At 43.6% G+C, this 19,222-nt stretch overlaps 1 protein-coding gene across 1 annotated transcript in view; it reads right to left on the reverse strand.

Annotated features, from left to right (window-relative positions):
- Positions 1-1,289: 1,289 nt before the first annotated feature.
- Positions 1,290-19,222, reverse strand: part of LOC116845808 — a 35,944-nt gene continuing 18,011 nt past the window's right edge. Inside the window, exons 2-4 of the mRNA XM_032818926.1 lie at positions 13,224-14,297; positions 5,779-6,453; positions 1,290-3,784 (exon numbers count right to left, since the gene is read on the reverse strand). Coding sequence (XP_032674817.1) covers positions 2,975-3,784; positions 5,779-6,453; positions 13,224-14,297 — 2,559 coding nt within the window. The 3' untranslated portion in view covers positions 1,290-2,974. The remainder of the gene's footprint in view (positions 3,785-5,778; positions 6,454-13,223; positions 14,298-19,222) is intronic.

Consider the following 19,222-nt stretch of genomic DNA (forward strand, 5'->3'; position numbering starts at 1 on the left):
GTCAGGTGTAATTCTATCACAGCCCGTTCACGTGATTTCCGCGGCGCAGATCCTGAGACTCGTGATAAAACGAGGACGAAAAATACTAGAGAACTACGTAAATTAATACACTGAAGAAGAAGTAAGATGTTAGAAACATATGATCAAGGCGCGCAAAAGAAGAACTGAATCAAATATATACACAGAAAAATATATACTGTATTCAAGTGAATATTACTTGTTTCACAAATATTTTCTAAGTTTATATATCCACAAATCTCTATCACTATAATTCATCCTAGTCATCAGATTTATTCAAGATACATCCTGAATCCCGGTGAGTTTAGTATTTCAACCAAGAATACTAAATTAAAGTAAAAAATTCGATTTTATATAATATGCTTTTAACGAGAATAACTTGTTCATTTGAGTACTTAATATTGAGCTTTTTTAAGATTTGTGATAAATATATTTTGAGACTATTATCAAGAAGACTATTATCCCTGTTGAAAACAATCATTACTCAAGGAAAGGAAAGTTAATTGAATAGTCAGGGTTTCTTTCAGCAGCAAAATGATATTTCCCCCATGTACGCGTTTCACATTACGCGTTTGCGGAAGATTAAAGACGCATTTAAATGAAATCACAAGTTAACGTCTTGTGCAATCGCGACTCGAGGGAAAGAAGCAGTATATGTTTGCATTAGACGCCAGCGATCACGGCGCGAATACACACGCTTTAATAAGCATTACGCGTTAATGGCGATACGTGTCACGGCTTTCCTCAAAAATATCGCGTCGAGAAAGTCATTTACTCACGGTTGGTTATTAACGAGCGATTTGCGTCACGTTGGAGATATACGATAATCTGCCGGCGCTGAAAGAGAGAGAGAGGAGGAGACAGAGAGACAGAAAGAGAGACAGAGAGAGAGAGAGAGAGAGAGAGAGAGAATGAGAGAGAGGAGAAAGAAAGAGATACACTATCACGTCGCGATTTATCGTTATTGTTCGCGTATCCTGCACCATGCTGCACCGTTATACTTCGTACGTGCGTTACGAAGACGTGCGTCACACTCTTTGTTGGATCCGAGCGCGGGATACGCCATCGTGTTTCACTTTTATAACGGGGTTGAATCGGAAAATAGAGAGAGGTCAAAGTGCTCGTTACTAAATAACGATGTTGTATTATTCGGTTCTGAATAGCGCCGCGCTTCACGTTTCACCGTATTTCTTATTCCCGTGCAGCGGTTCAGGGAACTGTTGTCTGTGGTCGCTGGTAAGAACACTCGCCGCGTTTGTACAACATAAAGCTTTGTTTGCACTTTATTTTATTCATTATCTCAATTTACACATATAGTCGATACATGCTATATTAAATGTATCTCCTATTTAACATGCGCCGAGAGTTTGCTAATTAAATATATTACCGCGTCGAGTATGTACATAGTGCCGGTGTTTCGAACACATCTCTCCGCCCATATCGCACATGTATTTAATTGCTAATTCCATTTATAGCGACGCGAGTGGATTTGCATGCATCTTAAATTACCGGAACGTGTCTCTCACCGCTGGAGTTATTCTTCTCCCGCGGATAATTTCATATTGATTTTGATTCTTGACTTCCCTAATTTCGTAATTCGCAGCTTAACATATTATTTCGAACGTATTTAACAAATTAGAAAGAGACGCGCATTTTCTCGTAAAATATTTCTAATGTTTAGTCGAAATATACGATCGTCTTACCCATAGTCGTTGTATTTCTGGCTTGTATTTCTCTCTCCGATTTCGGGCTTCTCGGATTTCTTCGGGATTCCTCCGTCCGCTATAATCCTGCAATTTTCTCATTCCTTAAGTAGAACTTCGGTTCTGCGATCGAATTGGACTGTTACTCACACCTCACGTTTATAAGCTCTGGTGATCGCTATATTTGCGCAATGTTTAATGCAACATCACGTTGTCTCGCAATCTCTAGCTGCCCTGATCGAAAAAAAAAAAAAGAAAAGAACGTTCTGCTTGCTAACAAAGTTGCTTTAGGAACAGGTCCTTAAATGCTGCTATAGGGACGTTTCCTGGTAAAGGCCGTTACGAGGCACTGTTTGCGCTGATATGGAAGCTCGGTTGTTCGCCGAAGTCTCCGCGGCTACTTTCGAATACGAGAGATACTTCCTGCAAACGGCTGCAGGCTTTTCAATTGCATTTGCAATTGACGTGTTGCAACCAGCAATTGGACCTTGCCGTGTCGCAATCATACGCCGCGCTCTTGAGGAAGGGGACCTACTAATTGTTCTCGACGCGAAATAAGGGAGCGACGTGAATTTTCCATGATAGCGCGAATAGCTCGAGCCGCGTCGCGCGAGTCTCCAAGGGAGAAGCTGTTAAATGTTAGATGAGATTAAAATACACGCTTCTGTACACGTACATCGTGATTAGTTCAATAAATACAGGAACTGGAAGGCACTGTACGCGATGACTGTTGCGCCACACGGAGAGTCCGCTTTGAGCAGAAGGGACTTCTTCACTCAAAAATCAAATTGCCCGCGCGATTTAAAGAGCAATTTAGGCACAGAGGTGCGAATAATTCGGCGCATCCTACAGATCGCACGGTGAAATCTTTCATTGTCGTACACGGTGACGCGCAAATGTTCGCGAGAAATGATCAAGGACTCAGGTGTAACCTGGATCGAGCGATTCGCGGATTATCCTTCGTGTTCGTTTGAGAAACAATAGCAATCGTCCAGGAGCGTTGATCAACCTCACGAAGGCGCTCGAATCCGCTGCCTGTTTCCGCTTGATCTATCCTCGACGAGCAGAGTTGTGCCTGGGAAACATTCGGTTCTCCCCCGTCAAACACGCCTTGATTACCGCTTTCGCCGAACACTTCGTAACGATCCGCGTAACGACTCGTTCGCATAATGACATGCTCACTTCACTTCATCGCGCCTTCGACTTCGCGCACCATTGAGCCGCGATTCGCGAGTCGAGCGGCAAGAACCGCGCTACGCGTTGCTCTCTATCGCGACGACGTTCTTCGAGATCGGCGTGAGGATGCTGGACTCCTGGTCGGAATTGGGCGGCGTCAAGGTGTCGGCCGGACTGCCGGCCACTTGGCTGGTCATCACCGCGTTGCCGTCCGCGTCGATCCGATCGCCGGTGTCGTCGTGGGCCTTCGTCGCGCCGGCGGGGTTGTTGACGCTGCACTTCTTGAAGTGCGTCCGCATGTTGCTACTCTGGGAGAACCTGAGGCCGCAGTTGGGGCAGGAGTACGGCTTGGTGCCGGTGTGATAGTTGAGATGGGTCTTGAGGTGGTGCTTCTTGGTGAAGGCTTTGGAGCACAGGGTGCACTGGTACGGTTTGAGACCGGAGTGTAGCCTGGTGTGGAGGGTCATGTTGGAGCGGTCGGCGAACGCCTTCTGGCAGACCTGGCATTGATACGGCCGCTCGCCGGAGTGCGTCCGCAGATGCTGCTTCAGCAGCATCTTCCGCGAGAACGCCTTGCCGCACTGCTCGCACTGGTGCGGCTTCACGCCGGTATGTATGCGCACGTGCATGTTGTAGGCGACCCGCTGGTTGAAGCTCTTGCCGCATTCCGCGCAGCCGTACTCCTTGCGGTTCCGGTGGATCTTCATATGCGAGCTCAGGTAGCCGCGATCGTTGAAGTACTTGCCGCATTCCGGACAGGTAGCCGCGAACTCCCGTGTGCCCTCGTGCACGCTGCGGTGGTACTTGTAGTTGCGCAGCTGCGAGAACTGCTTGCCGCAGTCGGCGCAGCGGAACGGCTTCTCTCCGGAGTGCGTACGGCTGTGCACCTGATGAGCACACATAGACGGACGGCGATGTATATCGGATAGACCCATAAACAACTTCCGTCTTTATCTATCGTCGCTCTTTTCTCTTATTCTGTTCCTCTCTATAAACTTACTCATTTTGTGTTGCTTTGCAAAGAAACCTGATCTAATGCGTGTTCGCCGTTAATAATAACTTGTATTCGAGCGAACGGGTTAACAAATATCGACTCTCCCTCTCTCTCTCTCTCTCTCTCTCTCTCTTTCTCTCCCTCTCTCTCTCCCTCTCTCTCTCTCTCTCTCATTTTTCTCCACCTCTTTCTCTTTGCGAGTGTCCGGAAATTAATGTTCGCTACATTTCTCGGAAATTATTTACGACTCGACCCAAGTACAGCCCAATTGAGATGGGATATTAACTAACTGTTTCGATCTATAAAGTCGTAAATGAGAGAAAAGAGGTCACGCTGGACGCGCGCTTTGAACCGATATATCGAGTGTAATTTAAATTCCTGAATATGATGTATGAAAACCTAAATATTCTTTGGAATCTAAAATTCATGTGATCCAAGAGTCGAGATTTCAAAAGATCTAAGAAAGTAAAAAAAGCTTTCGATCGGAAGAAGATACGCGGAACTTACACGGAAAAAAATAATTTGCTGGTCTAGCAAATTTTCTGCTAGTCTAACAAAATCTTTTCGTTATTATATGGACAGCAAAAAGATTTACTAAGAGTACTAATCACTACTATTTGCTGGATATAATTTGCTGAATCTACAAATTATTTTGCTATAAGAACTATAATAGGATTTATATAAGCAGTTGCAGTTTTGCTCCGATAGCAAATAAATTTGCTAAGGATACATTATTTTGCATCAATAGCAAATTAACGTGATTCTTAGGACAAATACGCTCAACAAATTTTTCCTATCCTGGCAACTACTTCTACTCTGATAACGAATAATTTGTAAAATTAGTTACGTCAACTAAATTTTTTTATGTCACTACGAATATGCAGTAGCAACGACGATTTTGTTAAAAGAACAAAATTATTTTTCTCCGTTAATTAATGAGAGAAAATATTGGGCGTAATTCAGAATCTGTACACGGAAAAAATAGTGTCGTTGACCCACACGTAAATCTGATTGTGCCAACCAAATTCGATAATGAAATTAGATAGACAATGGGTTAAAAAATGTAACAATTAATTATATAATCGCTGTAATTACAGAGTGTTTGCTGAATTATAGTGATGACATTTCGATTGCTTCAACCAAAATATATCTACACTGACAAATGATTGATCTAATTAAAATGATACTTATTTTTAACTTCAGCCATACTTTTTTGTTGTTCTAACACGAAGATGGTAGTGCATATAAGGTTATTATCACTAATATTATAGAATTTAATTAGAATTTAATAAAAAAAATAGTTTATTTGACCATAATTAATAGTAATTATTTCTTTCCGTGTGATCATTGTTACAAGTGTCAAATATTTGTTTCTCAGTCAACGGTAAATGTAGTGCATATAAGGTTATTATCACTAATATTATAGTAGAATTTAATAAAAAAATAGTTTATTTGACCATAATTAATAGTAATTATTTCTGTGATCATAATTACAAATATCAAATGTTTGTTTCTCAGTCCACGGTAAATGTCACTCCAACCGATTAATAATGATAGTAATACAAGTAAATAATTTTTGGTCGCCACAGCCAAATCACGCGCAATTACATTGATATTGACGTATCAAAATAACTGAATCGCCATCAATCATACGCATTACCATCACACAGAGATAACTGAGGTGATATAACTATGCTGTTCGCAACTAAATATTTGTAGTTATGTGTACCATATATTTTTTCCGTGTACAGTCGATATATTGAAAATTTAGACGACAGACGCGCGACGTCTCGCAGACATTAAACGTTCTAAAGGGTTATCTTCCAAAGACCTTTATCATTCGGTAATTAAAGATTTCAGTAATTAAACGTTGAATGAGAAGCATACCTTGAGCGACGCCCTCGTGACGAAGGTCTTGCCGCATTGGTCGCACCTGTGATCGTCCGCGGGTCGTCCGCGCGCAGGCACTTCCGTGCTGACGATCGCCTCGGTGTTATTGTTGTTGTCGCTGTTGACGAAGATCCTCGCGATCCGCTCGTCGTCGTTCTTCTCCGCGCTCGCCGTGTCCGTCAGCGAGATCTCTCTCTTGTCGTCAGAATCGATCGTGTCGCATAGTCGGCTGATCGGATGCGACAATTCAGGCTTCGTTGGTGTCTGCTGCGGGGTCGGCTGGGAGGTCGCGTATCCGCTCTTGCCGGCGTTCGTGATGACGCTGTCGTTGCCGGTGGATAACGGTCGCGTGTTACCGTTCGTGTTCTGAAAGGGTGGTGGCGGCGGCGGCTCGTTGCTCCTCAGCGCGTTCGCGAGCGGCACGAGCTGACCGGAGGGCGCGAACGGAAGCGGAGACCTGTAGATCTCCTGGACCCTCGCCGCCTCCGGGCCGCCGATCATCTCGCGCGGCCTCGCGTCGCCGTTAAAGCTCATCTCGCAGTTGTTAGGAACTTCGAAAGCGTAAAGCCCGTCGCTCCTCGGCGCGCTTCTGGGGGAGTGAAGCCTCGGGCTCATCGATATTATCGATGACCGTACCGGTTCCGGCGTCAGCGGTTTCCCCTGGATCTCCATCTGCAACAGTCAGCAAAACATGCCTTCTTACGCGACCGATTTCTTCTCCGAGAGTAATTCATTCTACATATTCGCGGTGAATGATCGAGAAACCTCGAAAATAACAAAAATTCATCTTTGCGAGATTCACTTTTTGAACAGACAGATCGAAGTCATTTGTTACCCGTTGATGAGAAGAACAGCAGATCATTTTTCAGAATGCTGCAGTTTTTATATTTTTATATTTTTACTGTTACGCTCTTCATTACTTATGTCGCCATGTTGTTTTGGAAAATATCAGTGCGCAAGCAGTGCCGATATATCTTCGCTTACATACGCACGCGAGCTCTACGAAACGCCACGAGAGCGATTTACCAAATCGGACTTATTTATGCTTGTCAGTTTCACGGAGAAAAAACGACCGTGACGATACGCGCGTGTCGTCGCGAAGCTTTTGTGGTGTACCGACACGTTTTTCTAGAAAAAGTTTCATCGAAATTCAAGTGCTCCATCACTTTGTCGACTGTGACTTTAGTCACTGTTGCTTTCAGACTTTGTGTTTTTGTGCTCGCCAATGCAGCGCGCTTCCGAAATGTCAAGGTGCCGCGATGTTTGGACAGAATGGCGATTATTTGGCTGTATCCTTCTTGCGCACTCACAGCTCAAACAATTGTCATTATTCACATACTTGCAAACCGATTTGTAGCGTCTCGCGGAAGCGTTGCGCCAAGAAACGCGTGACACTAGTAAATTTACTTCTTATCCCGCTGGAGCTAGTGCATTATAAATTACATCCTGCTTTCGGAAAGCGAGCTCGGCACCTGTTCCGCCGAATAAATTATCGGGCGTTGCGAATTTTTATTCGAGCGCAGCGTCGAAAAATAGTTTCTAAACGTCACATTCGACTAACCAGTGGTCGCGTGCGTCGACTGTTTTCTATCTGCTAAATGCTGAATAAGACACCTAACCTATAGTTCAGTTCCGTGCTCACGCGTCCGCATAATGATCGGCCGGGAAGAACAGAGGAAAGCGGCAATTAGAAAGTGTGCGATTGTGACAATTTAACCGATGCCATCGACAGTTTGAATGCCGATGGCCTCGACGCGATGAGGAAAGCTAGGCTCATTGAGATGCATATTATTCAAATGCGCGTAATATTTTCGTCGATGACAGCAAAATACAAATGACAAATCTCCGCGAGATCAGACTCGCGTCGAAAGTACGCGTGATCTCGGCTACCGCGATCTCGGCTTTTGCGCATTCCACGGACCGAATGGCCGCTCGATAGCAGGATCAAAGGACACGCGCGGTATTCGCCATGCCGGATCATAGCTTTCACACTTGCAACATGTTTCCTTTTGTTGTTTACTGTTTCGAATCATGTTCTGCTACCGTTTGCGTGCCGACTTGTTAGTCGGCAGTTTTTGTGTCATTCTCCGAGTGGCGGATTGTCGATACTTTCTATCGCGCTCATCCGCAAGAACCATTTAGCAGTATTATTATCATTGTGATTGGAATTAATGCAAATAGTGTCTGCGAGACACTAAATTTGAAAATAGTGCTTCTCAAAGTGAATTTAAAGGTCGAGATTTTGAGACGATGGACGGTGCGATCTTGGAATAAGTCCCTCTTGAAGTTTTGAGTCTTTGGTTAAAGTTTCAGATTTCTCAAAGATCTCGCGAACACTTTTTGCGATAATGATCCTGATTCACGGAAAGAATTTTATAGCGAAAATGATTAGGGAATTTTGTGATCGAAGAATAAATCGATATTCTGCAATAATTCACGAATAGTTCATTCTTTCATTTTAGAAACTGAAATGTGCTATTAAAAAATTTGCCATGTTTCTAGTAAAATTTATTATATTCCTTAGCAAGATGGACTTTATTGTGGCAATTTTTATTCTTGCACTAGAAACGTACACTGAGAGAAACTATTTAAGAAATAAAAAATGTATACCTGTGGTGGATACTGATAACATATTTATTCATACTAATGTATATTTTTACACTCGGAACAAATGTTTCTTAAAACAGAAAATATAAATCTTCCTAAAATCATAACTTTTCTCGAGGAAGTTACTTTTGTTTTAATAAAACAATTTACACACATTTAAATGAGAGTATGTTATTAGTATCTACAGTTAAATATTTTTTACTTCGCTCTGTGCAGTAAAATTGGAAAGCATTTCTGTGAAAAGGGAAGAAAAGAATCATAATGTTCTTTCCGCGTATGTATAAAAGGACGAAGGCTCTCTCGGTCTTTTTTCGCGAGCTGTTCCGGCGCGACGCGCGAAGGGGAAATCTCGGTAACTGGCCATGCGCGTCGTGCTTATCCGGTTGAAATCTCGGCCGATCTCGATGCTGCAAGCTGCAACGGCGGCTGTTTGCGCAAACGATCGCCGCGTCACGACGAAATCCACGAAATCCGGCAGGTATCCCGTCGAAAGAGAAAACGCGTGTTCCCAGGTCGGTCGTAAGACGATCGTAATAACGCGACGGGCGCGCAGCTGGCGACGCCAGCTGGCGACGCGCAATCACGGCGCGCGTCCTGATAAACGGCCGAGACGGCCTAACTGATAGCTGCATTAAGCGGAACGACATCGACCCGAGTGAAGGGCGATGCAGCTGGAAGCGCTGCGGGGCCACCCTGTCACCTGTTGAGACGATGCTTGCGCATTAAGCGCAGCGAGCAAGAACCAACGATTAGCGCGCGCGCGAACTGGTCTTCCGATGGAGTTCGCGCGCCGCTGCGTGCGGCGTTTTCGCTGTCTATTAATTCAATTAGCTCTTTTAGTCAGGCGTCGTAATAGTGTATAATTTCCATTAGCGTCGGAAAGGTCGATCTTGATCGCGCGTCTAAACACTCTCATGTCCGATCGTCAAGCCGAAACCACACGTGGTATGTTCATAAGAGCCGTTTGTGATTTGAAGAGAGGTGCTAAAGCCGGTATTGCAGTGAACACTCGTGAGATACCGAACAAACGAACGTCGTCATTACTGTGCGCACGTTAAGGGAACGCCATAATTGAAAATTTTATCGGAAAAATACTTACGTTTTTCTGCAAAATTGTGTATGATCGCACAGAATTGCATACGTACATTACGCGCTTTTACGGCCAAAAGTGAATTGTAACGTTACTCAGTATGTGAAAACGATAAAATAATTTGGAAATTGACATTTCGAACTGTTATTACCGAACGTGTGCTTGCTCCGTTTAGGGAAACTTTAAATATTACTGTGTCTTTACGACTGAATTTAAAAACTTAAAAAGAGACAAAAAATTTACGAAGAAATTTCCATATACAGGGTGTCTCACACTGTGGCATTTTGTGGGGACGTAGAACAGGTTGAGGTGAACATAAAAGTCCTATACCGTTTTGCGATATTCGCAATAATTATCGAGATATTAATTGTAGAAAATTTGTGAATGATCATGCAGGATATGGTAAATGAGTTATAATAGCGACAACTGCCGTCGTGTACTTATACTTTAGGTCAAATTGAACAAAAAAGTCCTCTACCATTTTGCAGATAATCACATAGATTTTTAATTATGAATTAAAGAAGATGAGTGCATTATAACGCAAAATTGTGCAATAATCTTTTTTAATTAATAATTAAAAGTCTATGTGATTATTTGGAAAATGGTAAAGGACTTTTTTGTTCAATTTGACCTAAAGTATAAATACACGATGGCAATCATCGCTACTATAACTTATTTACCATATTCTGCATGATCATTTACAAGTTTTCTACAATTAATATCTCGATAATTATGCGATTATATCTGCGAATTATCGCAAAACGGTATAGGACTTTTATGTTCACCTCAACCTGTTCTACGTCCCCACAAAATGCCCGGACGAGAGTGTCTCTATAGTGTGAGATACTCTATATACATTTTTCCCGCTGAATATGATAAAACAAAGTAGCGCACATTTATATAGGATCTATATGTACAATATAATAAGTATAGCATAATCGTGTTAGTAATGATCGCTCCTATGTTATCAACATTTTTATAGTTTATTACCTGGACGTTGCCTTAACGAACAAACATCTTTAATCAATTGCCCATAAAATTGTAGTGTTTGCATATACAACCGCGTTACACATATCGGCGTTATATATTTCGGTTATCTTACTTTCCTTCTGATTATTTTATCAGTATCGTTTTATTAGACACATAAATTTTCGACCGTGGCTAAAACTGGCTAAGTCCTCGACAAGTGGGTTAACGCAACTTTATGCATACGTTTTTTATGTCTTTATGCAAATCTGCCTTTATACAGGGTGTCTGCGATCAATGACACACCCATTGTGTGCAGGTAGAACTCATCAAACTGAACAAAGTAGCTGAGAGAGTAATACCTCCGTTAACCGTGATCGAAAACATTCATCTGAATATTCAGTATTAAAACTCGTTTGAAATAACTGAGAATAGTTAGCTGAATAGAACCTCCTACAGGAATCTTTCTGTTCCTTTTTCGTCCGTTATATCAGTTACATTAACGGAGTTGCTTTTCCATGCGCGGTTGCACCGTAAAGAATCGCGTCAGATCTTTTAATTGAAATCTACAATAAAAGATGCGACTGTACGTATGTCATGTAGTATTCAAATGATGTGATGTCTAGTTCGATTCACGAATACGCAGTGGAAGACATGAGCAGGATAGCGACTGAAGCAAGATGTCCGATCATAGGTGTGTGATAAGTCTTTCAAACCTCGAAAGAGCCTAGGCTAAACCGGATTGAATCAAGATCTAGTGAAATACGATGCCTGATGTTCAGACTTCTGTAGCAGTTAACGAACTCGCGAAGAAACTCTGACGTCGCTTCAATTGATTACACTTACGCCTGCAAATTTATACATACGATTTGTCGCAAAAATTACACGACGCATTTCCGATCGCATTCTCATCGTTCTTTTATCTTCATTTGCAGTATCTGTCAGTGTTTTAAAAAATCACATGTGCAAGATTGCTTCCGACAAATAAAAGTAAGCGAGAGTCGCTTCAGATTTTTGTGTCAGGCAACTAAGTTTCTCTCTTTCTTTCTAGTCACGGTCTTAGAGAGTCCACACGTGTATACGAATGTCTTTCTTTTTTCATTTTACGAGATGTTAATGAGCAATTAGAGGAGCGCTGTGCGCGGAAGAGCGGAAGAAGTTGTTCTCTTGCGTGCGCATTAATTGATTGATGTCACTGGGACTCTGTGTTACGCGAAAAATGCGATTTCTACGTAATTATTTTGCGCGTGGTTTACAGAGATAGTATCAAACGCATTCTCCCTCGTTAATCTTACGTAGGACGACGCACATTCGTTGTATCACTTCAGAGTATCTCGGCTTCTGTCGCTTTAATTAAGGGTGTAACGGTTTATTCTCATCATGTGTCGTTTCGCAAAAATTGAATTTATCACCATGAGCCAATCGACTGCGAAACGAACTATTCGGTATGCGAATAAATCCTCGATGGAGAGTCAAATACCAGACTAATTAATTTTACAAGTTGACATAGAAGAAAAAATATAAAATCGATATAAATTCATGTTAAAAGAGATAATTGTGTTCCATATTCGATGTTTTCTTCAAACTGTTCCCGTTTCGTACGAGAAACACTTGGCAATTATCTCGCGAAAATAGAAGAGCCCTATGCTTGAATTATTGACACAGTGTAGCCGCTGAAATCGACTTCTTTCATAACTCGACACGTTTTCGTCGTTTACTGAACGCAAACACGGACGTTCGATTGTGCCGTTCAGCGGCATTCAACTTCGGCATGGTTCCCACAATAGAGAGCCGGTCTTTTCGTACATTTCGTGGGAATACCCGACAACGGGATCTTGACAGGTGGCTCGGAATACTCCGTGCATCCTAATCGGGATGCACTGACCGGGGAACGTCACATTCCACTTTTTTTTTATAATCAGCGTAAACTTTGTGAAGTCGCTCTATCGATTCCCACCAGAACCGGTTCTGGCACGTGGATCTTTTTTTTTTCTTACTTGCTTTTTTTACTGTAGTATAGCGTAATATGTCCCGAGAAGAGCTGGGCGGCTTGTCGATTAGAGGAACGTTGATCCCACGTTGCACATTAACGATTAGAATGATTCCAGTATTGAGCACTGATCGATTAAAATTTTAATTAATTAAGATAACCGGTAAATCAATAAACCAAATTAATTAGAATATAGTGAAATTAACTATTGAAACATAGTAAAATTGAAAATAATTTATATGCACGGAAAAAAGATTTGGTTGAATTAACGAAATATCTGGTCGAATATGAACGATCCGATTGAAGTACCCCGAATTCTATTCAACCAAACATCTTGTTAACTCCAGTTATAATCGACCAGATATTTGGTTAATTCAATCAAACTTTTCTTTTCGTGTGGAAAAAAGGAAACTATAACATTTTCTTCGTGTAAAGTTTTTCTTTTGAGTGTTTGAATATTCTTTTTGCTTTTGGAAGAATTCCTCTTGAGCCCATATACGATTCCAAATAAGAATAAAATTATATTTGTTGAGTAAAATCTCAATCTCTCTCTTTCTCTCTCTCTCTCTCTCTCTCTCTCTCTCTCTCTCTCTCTCTCAGGGAATTTCAATTCCATGCGTATCCATGGTTTTTACGTGATGTGTACCGGCCGAGTATTTGCTTTCCTCCGCGTCGGGTGAAAAGAATCTAGCGGAACCGCTCTTGGAATTTTCACCGATTTGACGCTAAGTAGCAACGGCTCGCGAACACGCGGACACTCGTGATCATCGTTCCGAGACAATTACTCACCTCGTCGACCTGACGTTCAGCGGGCATGACGGCGGGCCTTGTTCGCGGTGAATGATGAGGCCTGACGATCTGGCGCCACGGCGACGCGGTGACGCGGTTGGCCACGTGCCTGCGGGCAGTCCTCCACCTACAACAACTTTCGCCGCAGCTGAGATCCTCGCCCGCCTGACCGTAATCGGACCTCTCGTACGACCTCGTCCGACCGGCGCATGGCAAGGACGACGACTGCATCCTGCCCGGGTAGGGGCACTCGCGAGTGCAATCGTCACGCGTTCTTCCGCAAAACTCGCCCGAGGCAGCCGCGCTCGCGTCCTCGTCCCCCAGTTTGCCGGTGGCGCAATTCACCTGCACCCTCTCGTACCCCGTCCTGATCCTCTCCAGTGGATCCAACGCGCCGTATCCCTCCGTGACAGGTGCGCCCGGCGGGAGGCACGTGCTCGACTGGTACACATTGAAAGACGGCTCACCGGCGGGAACCATCGCGTGGTTCTTGTCGGGGAGCTCGTGCGCCGATCTACCCGTTGTCGAGACGTGTTCCTTATCCGCCGCAGGATCCACCATCGCTCGGTCTTGGTGCATGAAGCCACCGAGCGGCCACGCGTTCGTGCAGGTAGCCGCGAACGCGGACCTCACGGGATTGTCGAGTTCGTGAAACGTCCTGCTGGGAATATCCCTGGTGTCATTCGGCGGGAATATCCCGGCGCAGGACTCTTTCCGCTCTTCGTAAGGTGACGGCTCTTCGTAAGGTGACGGCCTCGCCGAGCGGTACCACCTGTCGGATGACGGATACTGATCGCACTGCAGGTACTTGGGGCTGACCTTGACATCCTTGACGTCCTCCAGCTTGCAGTCCGTCTGGTCTCCGCACGTCATCACGACTGGCACCGGCGGCAGCTGAATGCGTAGGGCCTCGGCAGCGCGTAGAAATGCGTCCAGCCGAACTCTCGGCACCGTCGCGCTCCCAGTGTATACGAAGCCGAGGAGTGCTGCGAGTTCCGGTGCCTCTACCTCCGCCAAGATCACCGTGATGGGTTCGCAGTGAGCGGCAGACTTGCTGTGTGCCAGCAATACCTCCTGTGGAGCAAAAGCGACGATCTCGGTTATTGGCAGAAGGACGCTGAGTAATAAGAATAATAACAGAATAATAACAGTAGCATTAAATAGTAAATCGCAAAATCATCGTTCGAATGATTTGAGATAATTTTCCGCATGAAGGAACATGGGAAAAAATTTATGTCTTGATCAGATCGATCGGATTATTAAAATATTCACGGATGAAAGATGCGATATGTCATGAGGAACTTGAATTTTGATGGAATATCCTTAACGATGTAGCAACATGAGTTACATAGTAGCAGCATAGGTAATTATATGCATCAAGAACACCTACTGGATTATCGCACGCCTGCTGCGTAAGTAGATCGAATTTGATTACCGTTCCAGTTTTCAAATGGAAAATTCCGACGAAATTTCCTTGATTACACGCATGGAAACGGATACGCGGGTACATGATGCAGTCGTGCATTACCCGCAGGATTTTTCTCTTCAATAATATAATAAAAAAGTGAAAAAAAGCGCAGCAGAGCACTTTGATGGGCGCGTCGAGATGTGTACGGTCGCATTACCAGTCATCGACTTGATCGTAAGCTTGGGATTCTCGACGCCGTTCGACGGTTTACTTTGAGTGCTCGTAAAGATCGCATTTGATTTACTTCATCCTTCCTCACGCCATTATTCGCACAGATAATGGTACGCGGACAATGAGTTACGGGCGTTTCATTGTCGAGAGGCCTGAGAGGATTGTACACCGCACGGTGAGAAGGGAGACAGACAGACAGACAGAGATAACTGTAATTGCACGGGCCCGGATTTGACGCTTTCTGATTTTTTACCGTGATAATTAACCGCTATTGGTCGGTCGCTGCACACAGAGAAATATTATCATTCTGCTGATAAGAGAAAAGCGATTACTCAGTTTACTTTTCTTCTTTTGAGTAATGTTCATGTTCAATGAAGAATCTTTTCTTAATGTGATGGTCTCAAAATATACTCATCCAAATAAACTCTATTTAAGAAAAAGCCAGTTCGACTCTATGTAGTAAGCCGAATGTTTGTCTTAATTTAACACATTTTTGATCGGAATATTAAACTTGGTTTATTAAGCTAGGTTTTGGAAATGTAGTTTGAGTAAAGTTAATGTTTATGGTGAATTTACGATAGATTTGCGGATGTATAAATCTATGAAATATTTGATACAAGTAACATTTACTCGCAGTGTAACATTTAAATGCGATATGCATTTTTCTATGTGCGAGAGAAAGAAGGAGAGAAGGGTCGGGGTATCAGTCCGAATTGACCTACCTTTGCGATTCGCGATGCTTTTGCGTCACGTTATGTAATACTGCGAAAGTACACAGAAAAAAGAATATTCTTGTTTTGCAAATATCTTCTTTTTGATGCGTAAATCTTCAAGTGAGATTACATAGCGTTAAATGAAGAACTTGCATCAATTTTTACACATATGTGATTCAATAAAGAAGAAATATATTCTTATTGTCCAGAAATAATTTTCGTGAGTGAGCAACACAAAATGACGGGTGGAGAATATGATGTTTCTAAAAATGTTGAAAGAATATATCGTCATCCTCAGAATAATCTTCTGTATAATATTATTTTCTGACTATTATGATAATATGGGACTATTATAATATTCAAATAAAATGATGAATTGTTGAAATTCCGGATTTAAAAATTCTTCTGACAAAATTAAATATCGTTGCTTACGAATGAAACAATGATGGTTAATTTGAGTATATTGGTTTTCAGTGGTTACTAATTTTTTTTTCTTTGTACATCTTGCGATTTTGTACATCTTTGTACTCTGAAACTTTACGCGACGAAACGCGCTCTACGACATGTGGCAGACAGGTCGATTAATATTGATATTGGATTAATTGGAGCCGCTCTCCTGCTTGCCACATCAATGACGAATAATTATGCATTCGGGTCGAGGTGAGGTTCCTGGACTAGTCTATCACCCGGGCGTTTCTGTGCAAAAGTTCCACGTGATTTCTTTCGGCTTCCGGTTTTCTTGTTGATATTACGCTCGCTGCACAGGGTAGCAGACACGTTCCAGCCTTCAGTCATTCTCTTTCGCGCCGCTCCGTAGCCATTTTAACGCATCGTTGACCATGAAAAAATGACGAAAGCATCGTTCCTGTACGTAGACGCAAATGAAACGCTGCTAGTGAGCGCTCGGTTGCACCGGCTTCGACAGCTTGATGCAACTTTGCCGCACCGTTGGCGCTTTCAGTGGCGTAGACAGAATTTTTCGAGTCTTGCGCAAACAGCGCCGGTGCTCTCGCCCGTCTCGCCCTCAGTCTCGACATTGAGACGTCAACAACGCACTTATTCTCGGCTCGTATTAAAAGAAAATAAAGTCATCGAGTCGCCTGAAGTAAATGGCCGAAGTAAAAGAAGCGATATTTTTCACGCAGACCGTTGACGCAGATTGACATTTTACCTCCCGAATGGCGTTTCTCCGAAGGAGACTCCGATATTCCTCGAGCCAGGAATACGACATTCTGTAAGAAAAGAAGAACTAGCGATTACCGATATCCATTAGACGCCTCATCGAGCTCAACTCGCAGGGGAGTTTGTTTAGCGATTGTGTAGATTTCTCCCGGTAAAGAGCGCGAGGAATCGCGTCGAGTGTTTCGAGCGTTTCACGTCTCGCACAGCGCGAGTCACATCTCCATACTAAAAATGCGTCTTCTGTTAATAGCGCGTATCTCTAGCAATAGCGCGTATGCAAAAAGGAATTATAAAATTCGATGAGCGACGCGCACTCTTGATTTCCTTCCGCGTGGGAAGCCGGCAAAGGCAGCAGACTTGCGCGGTTTGCGTCCGCGTATTTCTTATCGCGCAGTAGCTACACCCTTGGCAGCGGCACCGCAAGGCCACCTCACGGCATTTTTATTTCGCGGCGCGAGCTCGGGCGCAATTACTTAGGATTAGTGTTTGCGCGTATTGCCCTCGAATCGTAAATATTTCCGGAAGCCGTTGCGTTGCATCGCCTGCAGTCAGAATACATTTCGCGCGGCTACGTGGAGAGAAGGCGAGGCGAGACGTATAATCGCGACGAGTACAAAGTGGACTTTTTCTTTGTCGAGGCAATCAAGAACGCCGCCGGTGCGTTTATCACCGAACGCACTGTCGACATAATCAACGATGTAATAAGCATTATTTCGATGTTATCTCGTATGTGCTTTGCGAACTCTTTAGGCAGCGTTGTTGAAGTACAAGTAGACGTGGTATCTAGATCCACGAGCTTACGGCGTGTCTCTCTCTCTCTCTCTCTCTTTTTCTCTCTCTCTTTCTCTCCCTCTCCGCAGACGCAGTCAGATAACGCGCATAGTGCCTGATAACTATATCTCCATCTAGATGCTAATCTGCCCGCATGTCGATCAATAACGCCGGAATATTCTCCCAGGGAAGCTGGTGCCGGAAGTGTCCGCGAGCCAACATACAAGAAAATATATGAAAAATTTCAATTTCTTTCCACCAATATGTTCGTACTTATTCGCGGATCGCTCTTGCGAATCGTTGCGTGCCAATGGACGATATCAACGTCTCGAGTTACCTGCCAATTTGTAGCTACCAATATCGGAGTCAGGTATCTATGAGCGGTAAACGGTTACCGGTCTCAAGCTGCGCGGGACTTTTCAGCCTGCTTCCATCGATTTATACATCAATCCATCGCGTGGCGGCGATCGCGCCATCGGGATCTATCAATCAATAACAAATAACTACAAATATCTGCGCGCTGTATCTGTAATGGGCGAGCACGGTTAATGGTCTCAAGCTGCGCGGGACTTTTCAGTCCGTTTCCATGGATCTATGAATCGATTTATCGAGTGATCGCGCATTTGTGAAACGACGACGATCATTGTCGGGACCTTGTCTATCAAAAGGCGAGCGCGCGGTAATAACTGGGCGGTAATATTTCGCGCTTTCTATCCGCATCCGCGGTGTAATTAGATGAGGCCCTTTTTCGCGGGCATGTGCATTGAGCGTAACGCGAATGTGACATCGGTAGAATACACAATTTGATTATTTGAAGATGCTGTATGGCTTCTTTCTGGATGTTCCCAAGAAATTATTTACAAATTTGTGAAAGAGTGGTCAGAATCTGCTCAGAATCGATTTATTTATTCTCTAGCAACACATCCTGGGAGAATTTTTCTGTTGGACAAAACTTCGAAATTCACAGTAAAATAGTGGACAACCTTTCTGTCCATAATCGTACTTTCCTGTACTTTCTGATATTTTTGATTCGCAAAAAGGGAACTCGATCTAATGACACTGGGTGCGATCTATTGCGCGCGATTTACGCGCGCATATTCGAACAGTGCATTACGAAATTCGGGGTGCGATCGAGAGCACTTGGATCGGACTCTCGCTTCGTCCCGCTCGTGTAACGTAATTATAGTAATCGCGGAATCAATTTTCGAAGCGAGCGCTCACGAGCAGGAATTTTTGTCTGATTGTATGTGTGTAGTGTGTGCGTGCGTGCGTGTGTGCGTTCGTCGGTTTTAGCTTCCCACGAGAGGTAGCGCACAGTTTCGCACCTACTTCGCGTAATTGCAGGTACTTCACGAGGAGTGCGACAGCACGTTACGGCATTTCAGCAAATATGTACATTTCGTGAAGAAATGCATAGAAAGATCTCGTCGAGTTGAGTCCAGTCGAGTCCAGTCGCGTCGATATCCCAGAAGAGTCACGAAAGAAGTCACGAGCGAAAGATTTCGAGAAAAAAGTCACTAGAGAAGTCGCGCGACAAGTGTTTGCTGGACACGGGATTTTCTTCCTGAAGAAATTCCTCAAACTTTCCATCGTAAAAACGCGTCTGAATTTTTAATGTCATTTCATTTGCTGTTGTCGTCGAGTTTCTTGAGTTTCTCACTCGTGGAATTTCTCACTTGTCCCTTCCGTAGAAT

Source organism: Odontomachus brunneus, unplaced genomic scaffold (assembly GCF_010583005.1).
Source record: "Odontomachus brunneus isolate Ranch 3 - 2012 unplaced genomic scaffold, Obru_v1 Obru_scaffold_058, whole genome shotgun sequence".
Lineage (NCBI taxonomy): Eukaryota > Metazoa > Arthropoda > Insecta > Hymenoptera > Formicidae > Odontomachus > Odontomachus brunneus.